The sequence below is a fragment of the Acanthochromis polyacanthus genome, chromosome 22 (assembly GCF_021347895.1).
Source record: "Acanthochromis polyacanthus isolate Apoly-LR-REF ecotype Palm Island chromosome 22, KAUST_Apoly_ChrSc, whole genome shotgun sequence".
NCBI lineage: Eukaryota > Metazoa > Chordata > Actinopteri > Pomacentridae > Acanthochromis > Acanthochromis polyacanthus.
The window spans coordinates 16,074,773-16,095,166 of record NC_067134.1 but is presented as its reverse complement, the minus strand read 5'-3'; the positions used below and the strand labels follow the sequence as shown (position 1 = coordinate 16,095,166).

General features: G+C 39.8%; 2 protein-coding genes across 4 annotated transcripts; one reads left to right on the top strand and one right to left on the bottom strand.

The window, feature by feature from the left end:
• Window positions 1-724: 724 nt before the first annotated feature.
• LOC110970628 (splicing factor U2AF 35 kDa subunit-like) lies at window positions 725-7,265 on the bottom strand. 3 transcript variants are annotated; one of them, XM_022220927.2, is made up of 8 exons: window positions 7,155-7,265; window positions 5,830-5,917; window positions 5,029-5,095; window positions 3,088-3,137; window positions 2,197-2,295; window positions 1,940-2,073; window positions 1,086-1,178; window positions 725-999 (listed from the first exon to the last, which is right to left on the bottom strand). In XM_022220927.2, the coding sequence occupies exons 1-8, from the start codon at window positions 7,196-7,198 to the stop codon at window positions 891-893; spliced, it is 684 nt and encodes a 227-aa protein (XP_022076619.1). In that variant the 5' UTR covers window positions 7,199-7,265; the 3' UTR covers window positions 725-890. The 3 variants fall into 3 exon arrangements, with proteins under 3 accessions (XP_022076619.1, XP_022076620.2, XP_022076623.1); XM_022220928.2 differs by lacking the exon at window positions 7,155-7,265 and adding an exon at window positions 3,849-3,918 and having other exon boundaries at window positions 5,830-5,884; XM_022220931.2 differs by lacking the exons at window positions 5,029-5,095; window positions 5,830-5,917; window positions 7,155-7,265 and adding exons at window positions 3,849-3,918; window positions 4,688-5,022.
• A 78-nt stretch (window positions 7,266-7,343) lies between these two features.
• LOC110970627 (B- and T-lymphocyte attenuator-like) lies at window positions 7,344-16,869 on the top strand. Its single transcript, XM_051943562.1, has 7 exons — window positions 7,344-7,468; window positions 8,336-9,062; window positions 13,614-13,943; window positions 14,100-14,141; window positions 14,265-14,393; window positions 14,484-14,524; window positions 14,610-16,869. The coding sequence occupies exons 2-7, from the start codon at window positions 8,753-8,755 to the stop codon at window positions 14,925-14,927; spliced, it is 1,170 nt and encodes a 389-aa protein (XP_051799522.1). The 5' UTR covers window positions 7,344-7,468; window positions 8,336-8,752; the 3' UTR covers window positions 14,928-16,869.
• Window positions 16,870-20,394: the final 3,525 nt, after the last annotated feature.

Here is a 20,394-nt window from a genome sequence, read left to right as displayed (position 1 = left end):
TGTAATTAAATACTGAATTGTTGCAGGTTGAACTTCCCAGCTGTAATATTTCAGACTGAAAATGACGCTTTTGTGACACATGAGTTCTAACATTAGGATTTATTGCATTTCTATTATTTATTTATAGTTGTTTGAAAGAAAACAGAAATTGGTCACATTTAACCAGCTGGAAACTGAGAATTTAGAATTTTTGTATCAAGAATAAGTCGCCGTTAAATAACTTTGCATCTCAAAATTAACTTGAACTGAACACTTAGAGAGAACTTTGCCAATTCTACATTTGTGCTACATGGTTTGTTTTAATCAGATTTTTCTTCCAGCTCTCGTTTTAAGGCGTTCCTTTAGTGCAAATAGTGAAACACCCGAACAGGAAGTGAGGGAAAGGCCACGAGGACTGCCTGATCAAGCTTCAGCTCATATTGCACCAGTAACTGATTAGAAAAACTGAAATGTGGTGCCTGAATTAGGATGCATTTTGAGCGATGCAGTTTTATGTCGCTGTTGAAAAGCTTAACTCCGAGATCTGTCAGTCTTTCAGAGATATGGCTAGCAGTTAAGCCCAAAGTTGGATTTTTGACCATTACAAAACCAACCTGCGCCTGTTTTTAGCAGCATCAGTATAAAAAATATCTCACACTTCGACATTCATCATGATCAGGGTTATAGTCACGTCTGAAGACTCCACGGAATAAACTGATGTTCACAGAAGCTCCTGGTGCCAGTGCAGAGTTACAAATCTGTTTTATTGAGAAAGCGACACAAGCTCATCTTAAAAAAAGGGAATAAAAGAAAAACACTTCCAACAATTCACCAAAAAAAAGAAAAAAGAAAATAACGTCATCATCATTGCTGGGGTTAACAGGGAGGGGGTTTTGGTGGTCAGTCCTCCTTCAGAATCGTCCAGAGCGCTCTCGGTCCCTCGACCTCCGCCTCTCGCGGTCCCGTCGTCGATCCCTGGATCGGGAGCGTCGTTCCCTGGAGCGCGAACGGGAGCGGTGCCTGATGGGAATAAGCAAGAGGTTCGTTTAAAAAGTCAGACTGATTCTCAAGAGAACACCGGTCACCTGACGTCGAGCGGTTCGTACCTTTTCCTGCGGCGGCCGTACAGCTCCCTTCGAAGTTCCCGCGAAATGGGTTTGAGGTGCATGAAGTTACAGAAGCCCCCTCGGGTGCACTCCCTGCAGGAAGACCACATGAGAAAGGGTTAAAACCTGTCGGCCTTGTGTTCGGTGAAGTTGTGCCACTTGGAAAAAGTTGGTTCCAAGTTCCACACGCTGAGGAGCATGCCAAGCCATCGAGCAAAACACCTAATCTTTATCTCGCTCCAAGCTCACTGTGTCCTATCAGTGTCCAAGCAAACAAGCCCAGACCTGGTGGATAATCGCAGAGGGACTCATAAAGCAGAGGATAGGAAGGTTCCTCCCAGTGTGCAAGGACAAAGTTTATCTTTGCATTTGTAACAAAATGCTCGACATAGTGCCCATGCAGCTGGGACAGTTTCCGAGACTCGCTGAAGGACAAGTTGTCTCAATGAAGCCCAATGGAGTAGCACCAATTTACCTCATGTTCACCCCACAGAGGACAATCCTCCTGTGGTCTTATTATATCGGTTGATGCTTTATTCCCAGCTAAATGTGTGCAAACTACTTTTCCAGGCCTGATAGTCTCATTTTTTTCTTGGTAATCCACCTGCACAGTGAACAGGGCAGCTTTGTCCTGGTTCGGCCGGATGCAGGACAAACTTTCCTCCCATCACACCACCTGCTGCCAACATCACATACTTTTCTCTGAGTTTACCTGATACCCAAAAGACACACAAGGATAAAAGACTTCTAAAAGACATCTATTATAGATGTTGTATTACATGTAAACCAGTTTAAATGAACATTTGAAGGGTTTTTTTTTCATTAACAGGCAGTTTTAAATCATTGGTACTCACCCCATTTCATACTGGCGGCAGCAGGCTTCCCTAAAGTCAGTGACGGGGGAGAGCTCTGCGTGGATCGGCTGGCCGTTGAACCAGCGGTTGTTCAAGTCCATGACTGCTTTCTCTGCATCCTCCTCACGACGAAACTGCACACAGCCCAAACGTCAACTTTAATCCCAATAAAAACTTAATACGGCTGCTTTCTAAATCAGTTACAATCTCACTAAGTTCTCTTGCAAACACGCTGACATCCTTCCTGAAGAACCAACCTTAACGTAGACATTCCCGACAAGGTGGTCGCCCAAGTTATCACACACGTTCATCTCCTCCACCTCTCCATACTTCTCCTCCATCTCTGTGAACACCTCCTGCGAAATAAGAAGAGTTTATTGTCCGGTAGTTTCTTATGTTATCTTTTATCTCAGTTCAGAGTGAGGGCAGTTAAGAGTAAAGCCACCACATCGCCTGCCAAGTGTCTGGTTTAAACCTGTCGGACTTTTAGTAGGATGTTTACAGTCGGTATTAATTGAAGGTAATGAGTCAATGCTAAAGGTTCAGACTAGTTGAACAGGACGTAGTAAATGATAACGTTTGTGTGGAGTTTTAGCTCTTATATTCTGAAGTGAGCCGGATTACATATTGTATTAGAGCTTATCTTTATTACTGCTACTGATAATCTCCACTCTGGTGTAATATACAGTTGAGCCTACATCAATATAACTTCCTTCTCCATTCCTGTTCCTTACAACGGACCATCTCTTCGTGTCTATACTATACAGATATATTTACATTCTTTCTTGTTTACATTCTTGTGGATGACAGAATATTTTCACTTCTGTGCACCAAGAGCAGTGGAGCTGTTTGTCGAGCTTATTAAAGACAATAAAAGCATTCTGATTCTGATATCTTGATGCCCCTGCTTAATAGCAGAGACAGCAAAGTTACTCAACCTTCCTGTCTCCACAACTGGATAACAAAGTATTTATGATGTTTTGCTCAGAATATTATCTAATGTATTGCTAAAATGTACAAACAAGATCATAATATCATGTAACGGGAAATATTTTGACAATGGCACGTTGTCCCGGTTGCCCAGCCGTGACGTCACCTTGTCCGATATGTGGGACAAAACTCTGAAACGAGCACAAAAGGTCACTCACCTCAAAGAACTCATCGTAGTGCTCCTGCATTTCCACATCGCTGACAGCACCTGCACAACACCAACAAAAGACGGTCAAGGCCAAACTGAAAGGACAGCGGTGGTATAAAAACAGTCTTCAAATGGAGAAACAAATCTTAACTGTAGCAACATAGCATCTTTTAATTATAGTTACACCCTGTCCATGTCAAAAGGTGAACAATCTGTCTGTTACTGGATGCTATACAAAGTGTTCTCTCTCTTTCTCTTGGTAATTCAACTTATTTCACAGAAGCAAAGTCAAAACTAGAGCTGACCCCTCTTAGTCTTCTCCTGATTGGTGGAGTGTGAAATGACATTTGCCAATGTTTTGGCCTCCTTTACGGAAGTTGTTTGTGTAGCTATGTGTACGCTGAGTCATGACATCATATTTCAGATGGACTTTTCAGCAAATTCATGACTATTAGATGAGGGAGAATTTCCTAAGTTGGAAGCTGCTTCAATTAATCACAAGCAAAAATTGTGTACTCAGTAGTGTGAAACTGTTAAGTGTAAAGAACAAAAGCTGATCTTTGCACATTACAGCATGACACCGACTCAGGTAGTGTGGCCAGGAAACCATGCGAAGCAGCATGAGGCCAGTTACTGTAACTCCAGGAAATGATGTGCTGCGTCTGGAGGACGTGTTTCTACGCTACGACCCAGATTTATGTGGGGAGGTGTGATATCATGAATTAAGTGCAGTCAGTGCTGGAGGGTCCTGCAGATGAAGGGAGAACTTACAGTGTAAACCATCAGCAGACTGGGCAGAGTTTTGAAGGTTATGAAGGTAAATGTTCAAGAGGGAAATGGTCTGAAATACAAAACGTAAGCTTCTGTGATATAAATCCAACCGAATACAGAGCTGGGGAGGGAAAAAAAACGTGATTAGAGATTTTTTTTTTCTGTCTGTGCATTGCGCTGAGTTCCGGCTAATTATGTGACAGACAAAGCTGTAATCACAAGGAGTTCAGGTCTGGCTGCTTTGTTGAGTGATCACCATTTTTTGTCAACTTCATTCAGCTTAGCTTCACAAGGTTGTGCTGTTATAGAGTTTCAGCTGACTGCAGGTTATATTCAGAAGATGAGAAAACAAAAAGATCAAAATTTCAAATTTTGTTTCATTTCTTGTTCTGTTTTTATTCTTCAACTCTGCTCTAATGCAACCCTGCAAATCACAGCTGTAATTCCTTCATTCATACTGAAAGAGGATGTTTATTGGGAGAAAAGTTGTTTCTGAACACAATCAGATGCTGAATGGAAGTGAATGATCAAAAGTAGTGTTTCAATACCGACTTAAAATTGGACTGAGGTCAATGCAACAACATTACAGATAACAACTGAGGTAAGTAGAATGCAAAGAAGCGGCCAATATAATGCTAAAATAATCCACAGCATCCTGATATTTTTCTTAGCTCATCACCAAGGTGGACAGTAGGAGTGTTGACTATAAAAGACTCAACAGACACATGAAACACTTAATAAATACAATTCTTTCAAAGCTCACTGGATGTGCCGTTTGAATACACGACCCACAGAACAGACAGACAAAAAAAACAGCCCTGTGACTCTGACACACCTACCTGTTTGAGAAAAACTGCTTCAGCTCTGCTCGACTGGGCTCAACATTTTGGCCGTGCACACCCACAGCTTCTGAGTGTTCCATCACAATCGGAACACTCTGTGAGGACTGTTTGCTTTGGCGCCGCCGTTCAGACGCTTGTTTACCGCGCTCAAGGTCACGTGACGCCTTCGGCAGCACAAGCGAAAAGAAATAGATAGTGGAAGCAGGTGTCGCTGATAAACAATGAATGGAGATAATGTGGCCAGGCCTCCGGCTAGCAGGGCTGAAGCAGTGCATCACATTTGTTTTCATACAAGAGTAGCGTTCAGGAAATGGGGCGCCGACACGTGTTGAACTTACAGCGAGAGGCGTCGGCCGTCTGTGCACTGTTCTGGGGATTGCGGTAGATGTTTTGAATCAAGATGGTCTGGAGAAAACACAAAAAAGCACCAGGTCAGACTGGATTGTTAAATAACAGTCTCGTTCTTTGCTATTTCTGATGACATCAACTTCTACTTCCTGACAATTTCGAACTAATTTCAAAGGATTTTGAAGAAAGGACAATTTCGACACACGAAAGTAAACGCTCCACTGGTCTTCACATCGGTCTGGTATGCCGGATTTCCCACTTGTACAAATTAGCCGCAGTGTTTCCAGTAAATTAATCGCATCCATCCGCATTTCAGATTTGTCCCAAAGGAAACAGTGATTATTTTTCTGCGTGTGGTCTTTTCTATGAGTGCATGTAGGCGCGCTTTGCATTTCAAGACAAAAATCACATTTTTAAGCGTAAATACCGCTGTACACCAACGTAATAAAAGTACTACTTTCTGCCACTTTGGTAAACACAGTAGCTGTTTGAACCAGTTAGAGTGACACCTATACAGCTGAATGATCATCATCCACACACTAAAAAAGATCTGGAGCCCCGTGAAAAGAAAAAAAATACTTCTGAAGAGGTTTCTCGTTCTTTCTTAGCTCTGAGTTTCAAAGGCAAACAAATGAGCCCACATCCGAGAGACCACACAGCTGATAGGCTTCAAGGTTTGCGTCTTGATGGATCAGAGGGCAAAATATTTAGACTGCTGCAGCTCACGAGGGACAGCGGGCCACCAAGCGGCGGTTCAATGTCAATCCCACACACACTTCTGGGATACTGACCTGGCTGAAGGTCGGTTTGTTGTGCAATCTCGAGCAGCGGTCTCCATGTCTGCAAGCGCCGATTTTAAAATAGAAGGAGCAATTGACCCTGGAAAAGGAAGAATACTGTCATCACATGCGCTCATGATCTGCCTTTGTCACAATCGTTGAAAGTGTATTTTATTTATATCAATGAATTTAACGAAAAGCAAAAAAAAGCAACAACAACTGTATCATGACAACTAAAGATCATGATTATTTTTGTTGATTTTTTGGCAAAATTGAGTGTCTATAGTTTACAGAAATAAGTTGAAGATAAACTATGGACAATAATTTTTAATGATGCAATTTATTGATGGTCTTTTAAAAACACCTGTTGACTTCATACAAACATGACACCTAAATATCTTTTAAAACAGCCACATATTAGGTCCTGCAAGTAAAATATCTACATTTACTAGAGCTGCAAAATGTATTCTTTAGGTAATGTGTGCAATAGCCACATCTAAGGAGGCACACTAACTCAAACATATCATGCTACAACCGTTTTCTTGCTGGTTGATACACAAAGGACTTGAAAGGTTTTCTTTTTTCATGACTAATCTACAAGAGCAGTACGATAATCAACTAAATATTATCTGGAAGTTAAATTACCAGGCTAGCACATTGTGGTATGTCCTATTCTCGTTTTAAAATCTCAGCTTCAGCGGCAATTTTAATGTTCACCAGTTCAGATGAGTGAGATGATGTTTACATGGCTCTATTTTGTCATCTGAAAAACTGTTGTTTTGAAGCAACGCTTTCCGGAAGACCACTTCTTGTAAAAACAAACAAACAAAAAAAAAAACAGCATCAACAGTCTTGCTCCAAATAATGATAACTTTATAGCAAGTGCAATAAGCAAATAGCAACGCTTGTGCTTCTTAAAGTACCATCAGTGTTTTGGCCACAAAGTGAAACAAACAAAACAAACCCGCCCGAGCAGAGCAGCTACTGTGCTAACAAGCTTGCAAACTGACAAGGCTACACGACAATGATTATTTCCCAAACACAAATGTATATGTACAATGCTGAAGTGTGTACAAAGAAAATTAATTAAACTTTTATAGGATAAACCATTTTGGCGCAAACACTTCCCTGTAGCTGCAGTTTAGCCTACAAGTTTCATTCAATGCGTTAGCTGCCCGTTAGCTTCCTGTTGCTAATGTAAGCTTGACTGGGGCATTTAGACGCGGTGCTGCTACAAATTGAGCGCCGAAGACGCTAAATAAGAAGCGCAGCTAACGTACTTTGCATAAAACTCATTGCTTAGAGTACATTAACGGCAAATACTGAATAAAACTTACTTGTCTTTCTCTGTGCCGAAAATGGATGCCAGGTACTCCGCCATTTTCGGCTCGTCGGAAACGTTTTCCTACGTCATTACGTCAAGGGAGGGAGTTTGCGCAGTAGTGACCAGGAAGACTTGCAATGAGACTGACTGCCTCGAAGCTGCGCTGTTGTCCAGAAAAATGCCTTAAAAAAGATTTTCCTCGTTTCAGAAAACAATTTAATGTACAGTAGTCATTACTCGAATAGCCTTAAGATGTGCCTACAACGATTCCGTTTTTCCTTGCAATTTTCATTTTCATCCTCTTCTGAGAGCTGTAGACAACAACAGGTGAGTACTTCAGGTCCATCACGTACAATCACACATTTAAGGTGTTTTTACTTTAAATGAGTATTTGTTTTTTACTTCCCCATACTAAATATAATATTAAAAAGATACCTAGAATATAGAGTAGGAAAACAATTAGCTGGACAAAAATTACAAAGAGACATCTAGTATTTTTTATTTATTTATTTATTTTTGGTAAGCTGCATTACATAGTGAGATTTTACATTTAATAATAAAACTTTTTCTACATGGTTCATTTAAAAAAATAAATTTTAAAATGCTTTATATTGAAGAATAGTAGTACAGTGACAAAAACTGACAAGTGAGATGTTTTTAAAAATGTGTAATATTATATAGGTATTTTTTGTTAAATTCATTTCACTTAATATTTTTGAAATACACATAAATATCAATAAAATATTAAAAATGACCACAAATTTACACATTTAATGTAAAATAAGATTAAAACTTACATATTTTTAAACAAACATTTTTCACCACAAAAACCCCACAAATATCCCCTAATTATCTGATGGATGTGGGTCAAATTAAGATTAATGTAAATATATTTTTAAAATCATACATAATTACAATTAACAGAACATATGTATCGGTTACAATATATTTCTTTGTTTATGTATATATTATGTTATAAATAGAGAAAAAATCACATCATTGATAATTGCATTGTTTTACACAACAGATAAACTCAGAAATGTCACTTCTAGGTCGGACAATTCAGTTTATTTGACACTTTTCTGAGTGTTTTTCCAGATGTTAGGGGACACCCGTGGGTGAGGTTAAAAACTGGCTCAAATAAGCAGGTGTACAGCTCAGATGTATCTGTTTTTTGGGTGTTTTATGCTGTAGAAAACTGATGGAGGCCTCCTGTAAAAACCTCAATGACAGCGAAGCAGCCCACAAGCCGATGGTGTTCCCTGATAGCAACCAACCACAAGCACACATCAACACAGTGGGCATTAAGGTTCAAGAGGCCACCATCTCCACGGCAGCGCTGCATACCCTCCAATGAAACCACAGCACTCTGCACGCACTTGCAGGAAGGCAGCCGGCGGAGATTAAAGGAAGGGAGAGAAGGGAGGAAGTCAGCTTAAAGAGGGTGAACCACAGACACTGCCAAGAAGTGATGAAGAAGGAGTCAAGGTGCTCAGGCTGAGAAGAAAAAAAAGACACACAACCCTCGGAAATGAAGAGAGAGTGTGAGATTGTAGCACTGCAGGGGGGTCATGTGGGAAGCCCCCGTTTTGAGATGGTACACTGACTTGAATGTGCAAGATTTGCAGAAGCAAGACCACCCACCGACGAACGCTCACCTCCAGTAAATTCACCGCCACCCTTGTTTTAAGGAAGACACTGAGCAGAGAGCAGAAAGAGGAAGCAGCATGCTGTCGAGCAGCTCGGATCTCGGCGTTTCTCTGTTTCGTGAAACCAAATAATGATGTGCTTGGTGGAGCGTTTCTCACTCGGTCTGGCTACGACTGGAAGATGATTGTTCCCACCATGAGGCCAAATCAGAGCCGGACCGTCCTGCATGTGTCTGTCTTGGCGGTGCTGCTTCTCGCCTTAAACGTTGACAGTAGGTTCAATTTTTTGTACATTTTGCTGCCTCCGTATTTATGGAGTGTTTAATTTCTTTCCAGCTGTTTGTGACTACTGTCTAAAGGATCTGGTTAAGGGTCGATGCCTGATTTACGGAAAGGTCAAGAACTCCAAAGTGCATTTAGATTTATACAATTCATACAATTTTTTGGAGTTTAAATCGGTTCCAACACAGTAATCGACACAGTTCGGTGTAAGGTTGTTCCTGCTTGTGATTCTGCCTCGAGCACATCATAAAAACGGCACAACTTTTCTTCGAAAGTTTGTACACCTTTACCAGAAATGCCTGCTGAACTGAAAACTATAAAAAAAACAAAAAATTGTTTCCAAGGTAAAAGATGCTTCTTTCAGTTAACTTTTTCCCCAGCTGGAGGGAGTTTTTCATGCATGTGGGAGCTTGATGGAAACAGAGATTTTTATACAAATGCAAAATAGGGAAAATCGCAATCCTAAAAAACAAACTGATCCGATTATTCCGTAAAGTTAGAATGGCTGCATGTGAACGGCGTTATTTACAGCTAAAATAAACAGTGTCATCAGCGTATATGGTATACAAGTAAATCAGGGTATTTCCTGGCTCAAAATGGACGTTTGTGGACAGCAAGCAGGGATCGGTCCATTATGTGACAGAAATTTGTGTATTTTATTGCTTTTTTTCACAATTTCACAAACAAAAATGACTGTTAGGGTTTAGTAAATGAAACCCAGCGTGCATCAACGATTGCACATGTAATCTGAACCCTTTGATGCGTAGTGTGGGTCCATTGGATTTGGGTCACTTTTGACACATGTTGCGCATCAGAGGGTGAAACAAATAGTTAAACAGAACCCAAAATGAAACCACGGTGCAACAGAAGTGACGCATGTAGGTTCCAGTTAAAGAGAACAGTGGCTATTCTGGAAAAATGACACCGCACAAGTTGCTATTTACGCAACCTCACATCAACAAACGGACCGTCAGAAATGCTCGTGTGAAGGTCAAGAAAACAATACAATTAAACTGTTGGCAAAAAGACACCAAAATAAATCCAATAGTGTTTGACGTGTTCAACATGGACATGACTTGAACCACCACAGAGATCGATTGCAGGTTCATTTCGTCAAATAATGACTGGAAAGATGAGTTTTGCTCTCAAGAAGTTTGTCAGGGGATGGATTTTTTTTTTAAAGAAGTATTACAAGGACTGCAATAAATGATTATTTTCATTGTCAACTTATTTTCTCCATGATTTGATGAATTGTTTGGTCTGTAAAATGTCAGAAGATGTGATAAACAGTGTTTCCTAAACGTCCTCGAATGTCTTGTTTGTCCGTGACCCAAAGATATTTAGGCTACTATCATACTGCGAGAAAATATGAATCTAAGAAGCCTGAATCTTCTTTTCTTTAAAAAAATACTCACACTGATTAATCAGTTATCATGACAGTTGATGGTTAATGTAATAGTTGACAGCTCGGTGATTAATCAGTTGTTCATTGCAGCTCTAGTGCCAGTAAGGACAACAAAGCAGCATCTGAAAACAATCATCTGTGAATGCAGGTTTATGTATGACTGGTCTCATCTATTCACAGGAGGATGACAAATATCTCACCAAATAAAGGCAGACATAGAAATATATATAATAATAATAATCTTTAAAAATGAGAAAAAAAATAAAGGCACAGAATCCGACGAATGAACAGCTGACCTACTTTTGTTGCACTTTGGGGTCTTTATTTTCAGTGGTTTGTTTTTCATTTACATGCAATCAAACACCTTAGATTTTAATTATAATTGTACAGTTGTTGTAAAATCCTACTGCTTGGAATCATTTAGTGATACTGGACTGGACTGTGTTTAGTTTTGCTGTCTACTGTACGTTCTGTAGTTTTCCTGTGCGCTAAACCTTTGGCATCAAGCGCCAACGTGATTTGGACTATTTAAATGAATTTTACTCAAAGCAAAATCAGTTTTCATCCCAATATTAGTACCATTTCGGAAACATTTCAGTGTTCACTTTTCAACAACAAACAGACATCACGTAATCGTGACTTGATAAAACAATTCATTTTGAAGCTCTCCTGCAGTTTTCTATCACGTCAAAGCCTTCTTAGCATACACTACTGTTCTAAAGTTTAGGGTCACTCAGACAATTTAATGTTTTCCATGAAAACTCACACTTGTATTCATGTGCTCACATAAGTGCACAAGGGTTTTCTAATCACCAGTTAGCCTTTCTACACCATTAGCGAACACAATGTAGCATTAGAACACAGGAGTGATGGTTGCTGGAAATGTTCCTCTGTACCTCTGTGTACAGTAGTGGAAAAAAGTTTTCAGGCACCCTTAAAATTCTCAAATATTATAATGAAAAATCTTTTTTGTGTTTCAAAAAGTATGACATTTTCACCACTGTAGATATTCCATTAAAAATCAGCCGTTTCCAGCTAGAATAGTCATTTACCACATTAACAATGTCTGCTTTGTGTTTCTGGTTCACTTAATGTTATCTTCACTAAAACAAAATTGCTTTTCTTTCAAAAATAAGAACATTTCTAAGTGACTCCAAACTTTTGAACAGCAGTGTAAGTAAACTGTTTTAAAACTGACCACCTTAAGTGGAAGCTGCAGGATCACAAAGCTGAGAAGAGGTTATTTTCTTCTTTGCTCATGAAAAACTGAGATTTTGCAGAAGTTGTTCACAGAAAAGCAGCAAACCCAGTCAACATGGGAACCTAGATGTTTAACAGGTGATGATAAGACCACAAGTGTTCCACCAAAGGATAGCACAAGTAAGAAAAGTTAAAGTATATTTGCCCACATGTTTTCCTTGCCCTACCTTTAATTTCAGTTGTACAACATTTGTGTTGTTGTTTTGTTTTACACTGATATTGAGTCAGACTTTCTCCTCTTCTAGCAGACAGCTTGAAACCTAATGATTACCTCCCAGAAAACGTATTCTTGCTAGTTTTTCTGAGCATATGAACACTGTGGTACGATCACAATTGCTACAAAATGGACCTTGTAGTGATTTTGTTTCCTCGGCTGCTGTCTCTAAGATCAAGAATCAATGTAACATTAAAGACAATTGGAACAGTTTTTGTATATATGCTTATGCACTGATGTGCAGACAAAAATTTAAAGGTTAGACCGAGATTCATCTTATTTCCTTGAGACAGTCTACTCTAGGTGGGGTTCATTCGCAGTTCCTTAAAACGCTGGATGTCATGCAAATTGTGTTTCCACTCATCACAAACAGAAATGTCATCAAGGCCCCTTTTTGGGCTGTTTAATAACTTTTTGTGCTTTCATTTTGACTACAGACAGCCATGTGTCACGTTCTCTTTCCTTTTGATCTTTTATATGTTGCTCTTCCGCTGTAGACAAAAGAAGTGAGTACACCTCTGTGTTATATCACGAAAATTGACCACATCTCAGAAGCTACATTGTTTCTAAGTTGACAAGAATAGTATTTCCTCTTACGAATTCTTTAAAATGACCATACTGAAAGTACAGAGCCCAGAGTAGAAACTCAAAGCAACAAAAGTGAACACACCTGTGGTCACCGACACACCGCCGTGAAAATTTGTGATTTGTGAAAGAAAAATGAGTCCACTTGTGATTTTCGATCATTCTAATTGCATGAACATGGTTATGAAATACCAGAACATTATGTGTTGAACCTATGGGCTGAGCCTTCCGGGATGTCTGCATCATGACCCCACATGGGAAAAAATGACCAAAAGAAATGACAAATGTGATTGCTGGTCTCCAAAAAGATGAAAAAGCATACAGAGAGACTGGTGACAAACTATACTTCAGTCAAAATACATTTGGAGCAGACATCAGGAGATCTAAATGAGTCATAATGCCACTAATCAGTGCCACAGTCGCTGTCCTTCTAAAATGAGGCAACATCCAAGGAAAAAAAAACCCTTTCTTGCTCTTAGACACAAAGCTGCAACATGAAACTCAGCTAAAGAACATGAAAGGAAGCGTAACGAATAGTAGGAGCACATTCTTTGGTCAGATAAAGCCATTTGTCTCAGTTGGAGTCCAGTACGTTTGGTGCATTGTCCTGACAGTGAAGCACGGAGGTGGGAGTGTGATGATAGGAGCCCGCATGAGTTAAAGCAGTGATGGAGAGATGACATTCATAGATTACTGTCTATGGATAAACCAAAATCCTGGCTGACAAAATGATTCTTAATCGGCAGAAGCTCAGCAGAAGAGGAATATTCCATCATGGGAACCATCCGAATCAAAAAATCACGTGAGATTTTCTGAAGAAAAAGAAGTGAAAACTGTGACCTATGTTCTCATTTCTATTGTTAACTGCAAGTTGCTTTAACAGATGGTAGAAGGCTTGCGGTCTGTGCTCTCGTATAAGTTTGGCATCCTTTAAGTAACATAACTCCGGTCATTTTTTTTCATAAAAAATGCTTGTGTAGTACACTATTTCTGCTGGAATAAAATTCAGCTGTTTATTAGTATCAAACAATAATTAAGTGATTTCTCCATGTGTTTGCTGTCATTTGTCCTGTGCAGGTGCAGACTCTGGAGATGAAGAATGTCTCCCAGAAATTAATGTTCGGCGCAACACAGTTCACAAGGCTTTAGCTGGACAAGAACTCAGGATTAACTGCACAGTTGTTTTCTGCAACAGTTTAAAAACAGTTTCCTGGTATAAATTTGAGAATACATCTATCTCATTTGATGTCACAAATATCAGTCACATTAAAACAGAGTGGAAGACGTTAAAGGAGCTGGAAGGGATATCATTTTTGATCTTCCAAAATATTCTCAGAAGTGACTCGGGTCAGTATCAGTGTCGCAGTGGAAGAGAGACGAGTCATATCATCAGTGTTATCGTCTATGGTGAGTATGATTTAATACTGACCCATGAAACCTGTATTCACAATATACAGCTGACATATTAATGCTACATTTTAAATTATAAAACGTCTCCAAGATGAAATTCCACTTACTTTCACTGTTTGCGTTAAGACTTCAGACTGCTGTGTTCTTTTACAGGTGATGATAAGACCACAAGTGTTCCACCAAAGGATAGCACAAGTAAGAAAAATTAATGTATATTTGTCCATGTTTTCCTTTCCCTGTCTTTAATTTCAGTCATACAACATTTGTGTCGTTGTTTTGTTTTACACTGATATTGAGTCACACTTTCTCCTCTTCTAGCAGACAGCTTGAAACCTAATGATGACTTCCCAGAAAACTTACTGATCTATGTGTACTCGGCTGCTGGGATTGCCACGTTTGTCATCATAGTGATAATTCTCACTGTCATATTAATGCGAGGGTGCAAAGGTAAATGTGTTCACATTTGTCTTCTCCACGATAAACCATGGCGTATTAAAGCTGCAGGAACTAACTTCCCCAAAAATGTTCATCTCGCAGGAAATTCACAGAAGAAATCAGAGCAACAAACTGACAGTCAGGTAAGACTGTAAGCTCATATCCACCTCATGCCATTTTCATTCCTTCAGTGATTTTATCTTTAAATACCTTTTTGGATTCTTTCAGTACGTGGCGATCCCGATGGCCCAGCAACCCTTCCCACATGCAGGCCTCCAGCCTTCGCCGAGAGGAAGCCCCGCTGTGCCGCCGCCTCGGAGGTCTACCAGGAGAAAGAGGCCCACCGAGCCTCCATCAGCCAGAGACGGTGCACAAGTTTGTGGGCAGGAGTCAGAGGACAGAGACAGACAGAGAAACACAGCCGAGGAGGAAATCTCTTCTGTCGTATATGCTTCCCTCAACCACCAGCTGCCACCGAGGCCAGCTCCTCGAACACGGAGGCTGGTGGATGAAAGTTCAGAATATGCAGCCATCCGTGTGGCATAAGGACCAGCTGGACTAAATTACACTAGAAGATGACTGATTTAAACCTGGCTTACACCTGCTTCAGGAGGACAAAAACAAGGAGATGCAATCATCGTCAAACTGTGAGGAGTGTGGATACAGAAGACATCATTTCATCTGCATTTTTTAAAGAACTGCCCGTTTATCATGACCAACCATCCAACGAAGTCCACCTGAGACCTCAACGATTGTTCCTGTAATGTATGTACATGCACAGCTGATTAAGATTTGTAAGAATACATGCACTCACACAACACTGCATACTGCATGCAACACTGTAAACAGCACAGACTAATAAACACATAGTTCACACGCAGGGTTTTTGGTGCTTCCAGGAAGAAGTTTAGCCCAGCCTCAAAGCAAAATCACCTAAATGATAAAACCTGAGAACAATGCCACTTTTGGTTATTGGGGTTTCATTTTCTCAAGCATATCCGTTCACAAAATGTCCAGAAACAACAGGAAAGTGCATAGATGTCTGTCAGAAAGGGTAACAGAGTCACTGCTTTTACAGCCGCTGGACTGTCATCTCCTTAAGGCCTGTTCTGAGCCAGGTCAAGCTGTGAACTTCCCTTAATGTTAAGTAGCGTGTCACAACTGCTAAAAGAAGTGCACGCGGTTATAAATGTTTGAGCTATCCCACAAGAGGTACGAGACAAGTGGCAAAATTCAGACGCCCACTGTGCATCCACAGCAAGTCTAATCAAGCACAAAACACTGCAGTAGACATGACACAGGTGTGTAGGGGTTTCAACACGTGTAAATATGGAGTAAGCAGGAAATGACCAAAAATAACGACCCAGACACAACAGAGGCAGACTAGCTTGAATATGTTGTTGATTTGCTTACATGCTAGAATCAGTTCACCCTCGTCAGTGGCTTCTCATGCGAATACATTCAAATACAGCAAAATAAAGAGGCTACAGTTAGCATGTAGCAAGCAGCAGCTACAAAACAGCTAGCCACATCGGTAGCTTGTAGCAACAAAAGTACTAGCTTAATGATATTTTATGAGGATGTTAGCTGCTCAATTGGAGCTGCATCAATCAGATCAGCTTCAATATAAAAGCTGCCAAAAAGCATTTTACAAGTTACAGGAGAAGTATGCTGATATTTTCCCATTTTGTGTCATTGATAAATGCAATGAAAACACAAAAACAACAATGATCTGTCTCGACTCACAAACACTGTCTGTGCTGTAAAGCCTCACATCTCTCACTTCTCTGTGCATTAGCGCTCCAGCATTGCTACTAAACCATTAAACACATGTAAATCAGGCAAGATGAAATGTGTCTTCATTAGCAGGAACTTAAATTTATCCCACATATAAAAATCCTGCTACCACAAATGACCACGAGAGACCCAACAAATCTGCTTTTTCCTCATATTTGAGTGATGTTTGCTGCAATATAAAGGCTCCCCAGTTTTTCTAGGAAATTTCCTTACTATAGATAATGTAATTGTTTAATTGTGAGCAGTTTTGAGAGATTTACATCTTTGGGAAAGCAGTGAGAAATGGATAAACGCTTTCATATTTTTGCCTTTTCCTCTTAGACACAGATGGGAAAGGAACTGAAATCAAGCTACAGTCGTCACACTGGTAATGAGACACCCTCTCTTACCAAACTAAATGTATTTTTATGGATTCTTCTGTTTTGCGATGTTGAATGTTTTGCTTTATGAACTCATAGGTTAAAACTGTGATGTTGTACATCCATGACTTGAATTTACTCTTCAGCAGCATCACATGTGGTGACTGTAATGGTTTCATCCTGCATTCTGCCACTATGAAAGATTACTGAGCTTTCATAATTACTGATTGTGATTCTTTGAAAAATCGAGAATGTAATTTAATCATTTTGTGCAATTGAATGACGTAATATACATTTGTTTTAAAATAAGAATATAAGATGCCATCACTGCTGCCTCGCTGTCGTACTGTTTTTCATTTTCAAATCACGAAAGCAAAAATGTTCTAGATCAGCTAAGGTTGAAGAAAAATGTGTGCATCTCTTGAATGTCCTTTTTTTGGTGCTATGATGGGCTGATTGAGTGCATTCACATCATAAAGTGTCATGGCTTTTCGCAGCACAACCCCCAAAGACCACTGTGCTCAAAAACAGGAAGTGATGTGAACCACACATATACTGTGACATGTAGAGCACAGACACATACACACACACCAAAAAAACACACACACAGGTGTCTTACGGATATACTTAGCTGGTTCCTCAGGTGTCCACTATGAAGCCTTACTACTGCCGGACCTTCCTTGGGTTGATCTTAGCAGTTCTTGTCTTCACTCTGGATGGTAAGTACTCCGTCTAAATCGCTCATTCTCACACTGAGCAGGTCTGTTCTACGGTCAGTTTTTGTTTCTCTGGAAATATGAATTAGATAAATGTAATGTTACAGGTTTTTACAGACTGAAAGATTTTTAAATCTACTTATTATACCTCACACATGAATCTAGAGCAGACGGACAGTACGCTTATTTTATTGGACACACCCAAAGAGTCAAGAGCTAAAACTAAACTGAATGTTAAAAAGAAAGACCCACGGAGGGTTCAACAAGCTAGATTTCAGATTTGTAGTTCATAGTTTGCACCTCTGGAGAATTTTCATTTAATATGAACAGCCAGATATTAGCAATATTATGCTTTTTGAACAAACCATTGAACTGGGCAGAAATTACCGCGTAGAAACGAGGCTACATACTGTATCAAAGAACATCAATGCAATGATTCAATCCTGTAACACAGAAGTTTGCATGGAGTCCCTGTATTATATATATATATATATATATATATGTGTGTGTGTGTGTGTGTGTGTGTGTGTGTGTGTGTGTGTGTGTGCGTGTGTGTGTGTGTGTGTATTTAGCCTCTATGGGAACACTATTTCATGTATTTAATTTAAATTCCATCAAACACACGACTAACATTCAGTAACAGAAACAGAAATGTGCTTAAAGTGGAAATTTTTTTTGCTTCAGGCAGCACAGAACCCAGAGCAGCAAAGTGTTTAAACCACAAAGATAAAACACACAACATTGTGACCTGAATATCCGGTTTGGTGGACGCAGGTGCAGCATGAAAAACTTATTCAGCTTTTTGTTTTATCAAACCGATTGTTAGGCTAATTAGGTAATATTTCAAATCTTTATGTTTTTGGCAGGTGAAGATTATAAATGTAAAGAAATTAAAATTCTCCATGTGTTTGCTGTCATTTGTCCTGTGCAGGTGCAGACTCTGGAGATGAAGAATGCTCCACAACAGTTAAAGTTCGCCGCAACACAGTTCACAAGGCTTCAGCTGGACAAGAACTCAGGATTAACTGCACAGTTATTTTCTGCAACAGTTTAAAAACAGTCTCCTGGTATAAATTTGAGAATACATCTATCCCCATTGAGGTCACAAATATCACTCACATTAAAACAGACTGGAGTACGTTAGAGAAGCTTGAAGGGATATCATTTTTGATCTTTCAAAATATTCTCAGAAGTGACTCGGGTCAGTATCAGTGTCGCAGTGGAAGAGAGACGAGTCATGTCATCAGTGTTATCGTCTATGGTGAGTGTGATTTAATACTGACCCATGAAACAGCTAATAAACGATACATGAACTAAATCAGTGCACATTTTGAATTATAAAACACCTCCAAGATGAAATTCCACTCATTTTCACTGTGTGTTGTTAAAGCTTCAGAGTGCTGTGTTCTTGTAGAGGTAATGATGAGACCACTAGTACTGTTGAGTGGGATTATTCAGTAAATTGATACTCACTTCTGTAGCCTGTGTTCACAATATATATCAAACAGCTACTAAATGCTACTCTGAAGCTGCAGAATGCATCAGAAATTAAAGTTCATCACAACACAGTTCACAAGGCCTTAGTTGGACACACTTACATTCTGCAACAGTTTAACAACAGTCTCCTGGTTTTAAGTTGAGGAAACATATTTTCCCGTTGATGTCAGCAGCAGCAGTCACATTTGAACAGAGTGGAAGATGTTTAAGAAAATTGAAGGGATATAATCTTTGATCTTCTGAAATACTCTCAGAATGTACTTGGGTGTTTATCAGTATCACTCTCACAGTGATAAATACTATGGTTTGAGTCATACTATCATCATGAGAGTCCATAGTGAGTTATTCTGTTACTGCAACTAATTTCACCTACTGGAGAAGCTTTCATTGTTTCCCAAATGTCCAGACTTATAACTATTTTTGCAAAAATGAAACAATTTAAATGTTTTTCAGGTGGTGTCGAGCTCTCCACAGTTGCGCCGACAACTCAAGATTCAGGTATGCGAAATCAAAGGACCCATGAGATCTATGAGCAGAGATGAAACTTGGTATTTATGACTTGGTTTCCATTAGCGTGTATGAGTCATTGTGTTTTCATTAGCTTAGAATGAGCCGTTGATATCGACAAAGAAGGTGGATCTTTCACCGTCTGATGCGAGTCAAGGTTAACGCCACATCTGTACCGGTCTGTACTCTGTAGATCTGCTTGATGAAGTGTCAGCTGCAGATACATGGAGGTTGAGCTCAACAACAGAATGACCTTAAAATCTAACAGTGAGGGTGTCAACACAGGCGATTAGTACGTCCAGTCACTTGAGAACAACATCATGAGATACTGAAATTTCTTGACTTGGCACAGCAACTCATTCCCAACCCAGAGTTAGCAACTACCCGTCAACTAGTAGCCAACTAAGGTGGTTCAGGAATCTGATTAGAGTACCTTCTGGGCATTTTCCTTTGGAACACATCCAACTGGGAGGAGACTTTGGGGGAAGACCTTGCTGGATATCTCATATGGCCTGGGAACATCTCAAGATCTGAAAAATGTTGCTGGGAAGACGGTCGTCTAGAATGCTCTTCTGAGCTCGTAGCCACCACATTCCGACTTAGGATAAGCAGAAGAAATTAGATGGATGAATGTTGGATGGATGGATGTGGGTAGATACCTTTAGATTTGAGTGAATTGCTCCTACAAAACTGCACTTTCCAACACCGAGCTTTATTATATTGCGAAAGTAGACAGAGGTCATTATTTTTGATTCATCCGGTGTTCCTGAGATCAGCAACAAACGTGGCCGACTTATGGCGTATGTCTCTAAACTGTGAGAAGGTGGTCCATGTTTTTACTTGAAATAGTACAGATGGTGAACCTTAAGCATCACAAACCATTGATTTACCTGTGAACATCAGGTGCCAGTCTTGCAGGCTACACAACACGTCTTACCGAAATATAAACCTAATCCCTGCTCGCAAAGGATGTTCAAGTGCTAAATCCTACACACACTGATCCTTTAGTTCACTCTCTCATTGTGTTATTCCTGGTTCAAATGCCTTGTATGGCGTACAGTTTATAAGACAAGTGCCCAAAAGAGGCTTCCTTCTAAATTTCCTTTTATTTTGCAGCTAGCACAGCATCTGTGGACA

Excerpts from the sequence above, each read along its gene's own strand:
- LOC110970628 (XM_022220927.2), bottom strand. The coding sequence starts at position 7,198 with ATGGCGGAGTACCTGGCATCCATTTTCGGCACAGAGAAAGACAA. Across the intron at positions 5,096-5,829 it reads ACAAACCGACCTTCAGCCAG|ACCATCTTGATTCAAAACAT; the intron begins GTCAGTATCCCA and ends TGTTTTCTCCAG. Across the intron at positions 2,074-2,196 it reads TCGGGAATGTCTACGTTAAG|TTTCGTCGTGAGGAGGATGC; the intron begins GTTGGTTCTTCA and ends GGCTGTGTGCAG.
- LOC110970627 (XM_051943562.1), top strand. The coding sequence starts at position 8,753 with ATGTGCAAGATTTGCAGAAGCAAGACCACCCACCGACGAACGCTCACC. Across the intron at positions 14,142-14,264 it reads TCCACCAAAGGATAGCACAA|CAGACAGCTTGAAACCTAAT; the intron begins GTAAGAAAAATT and ends CTCCTCTTCTAG. Across the intron at positions 14,525-14,609 it reads AGCAACAAACTGACAGTCAG|TACGTGGCGATCCCGATGGC; the intron begins GTAAGACTGTAA and ends GGATTCTTTCAG.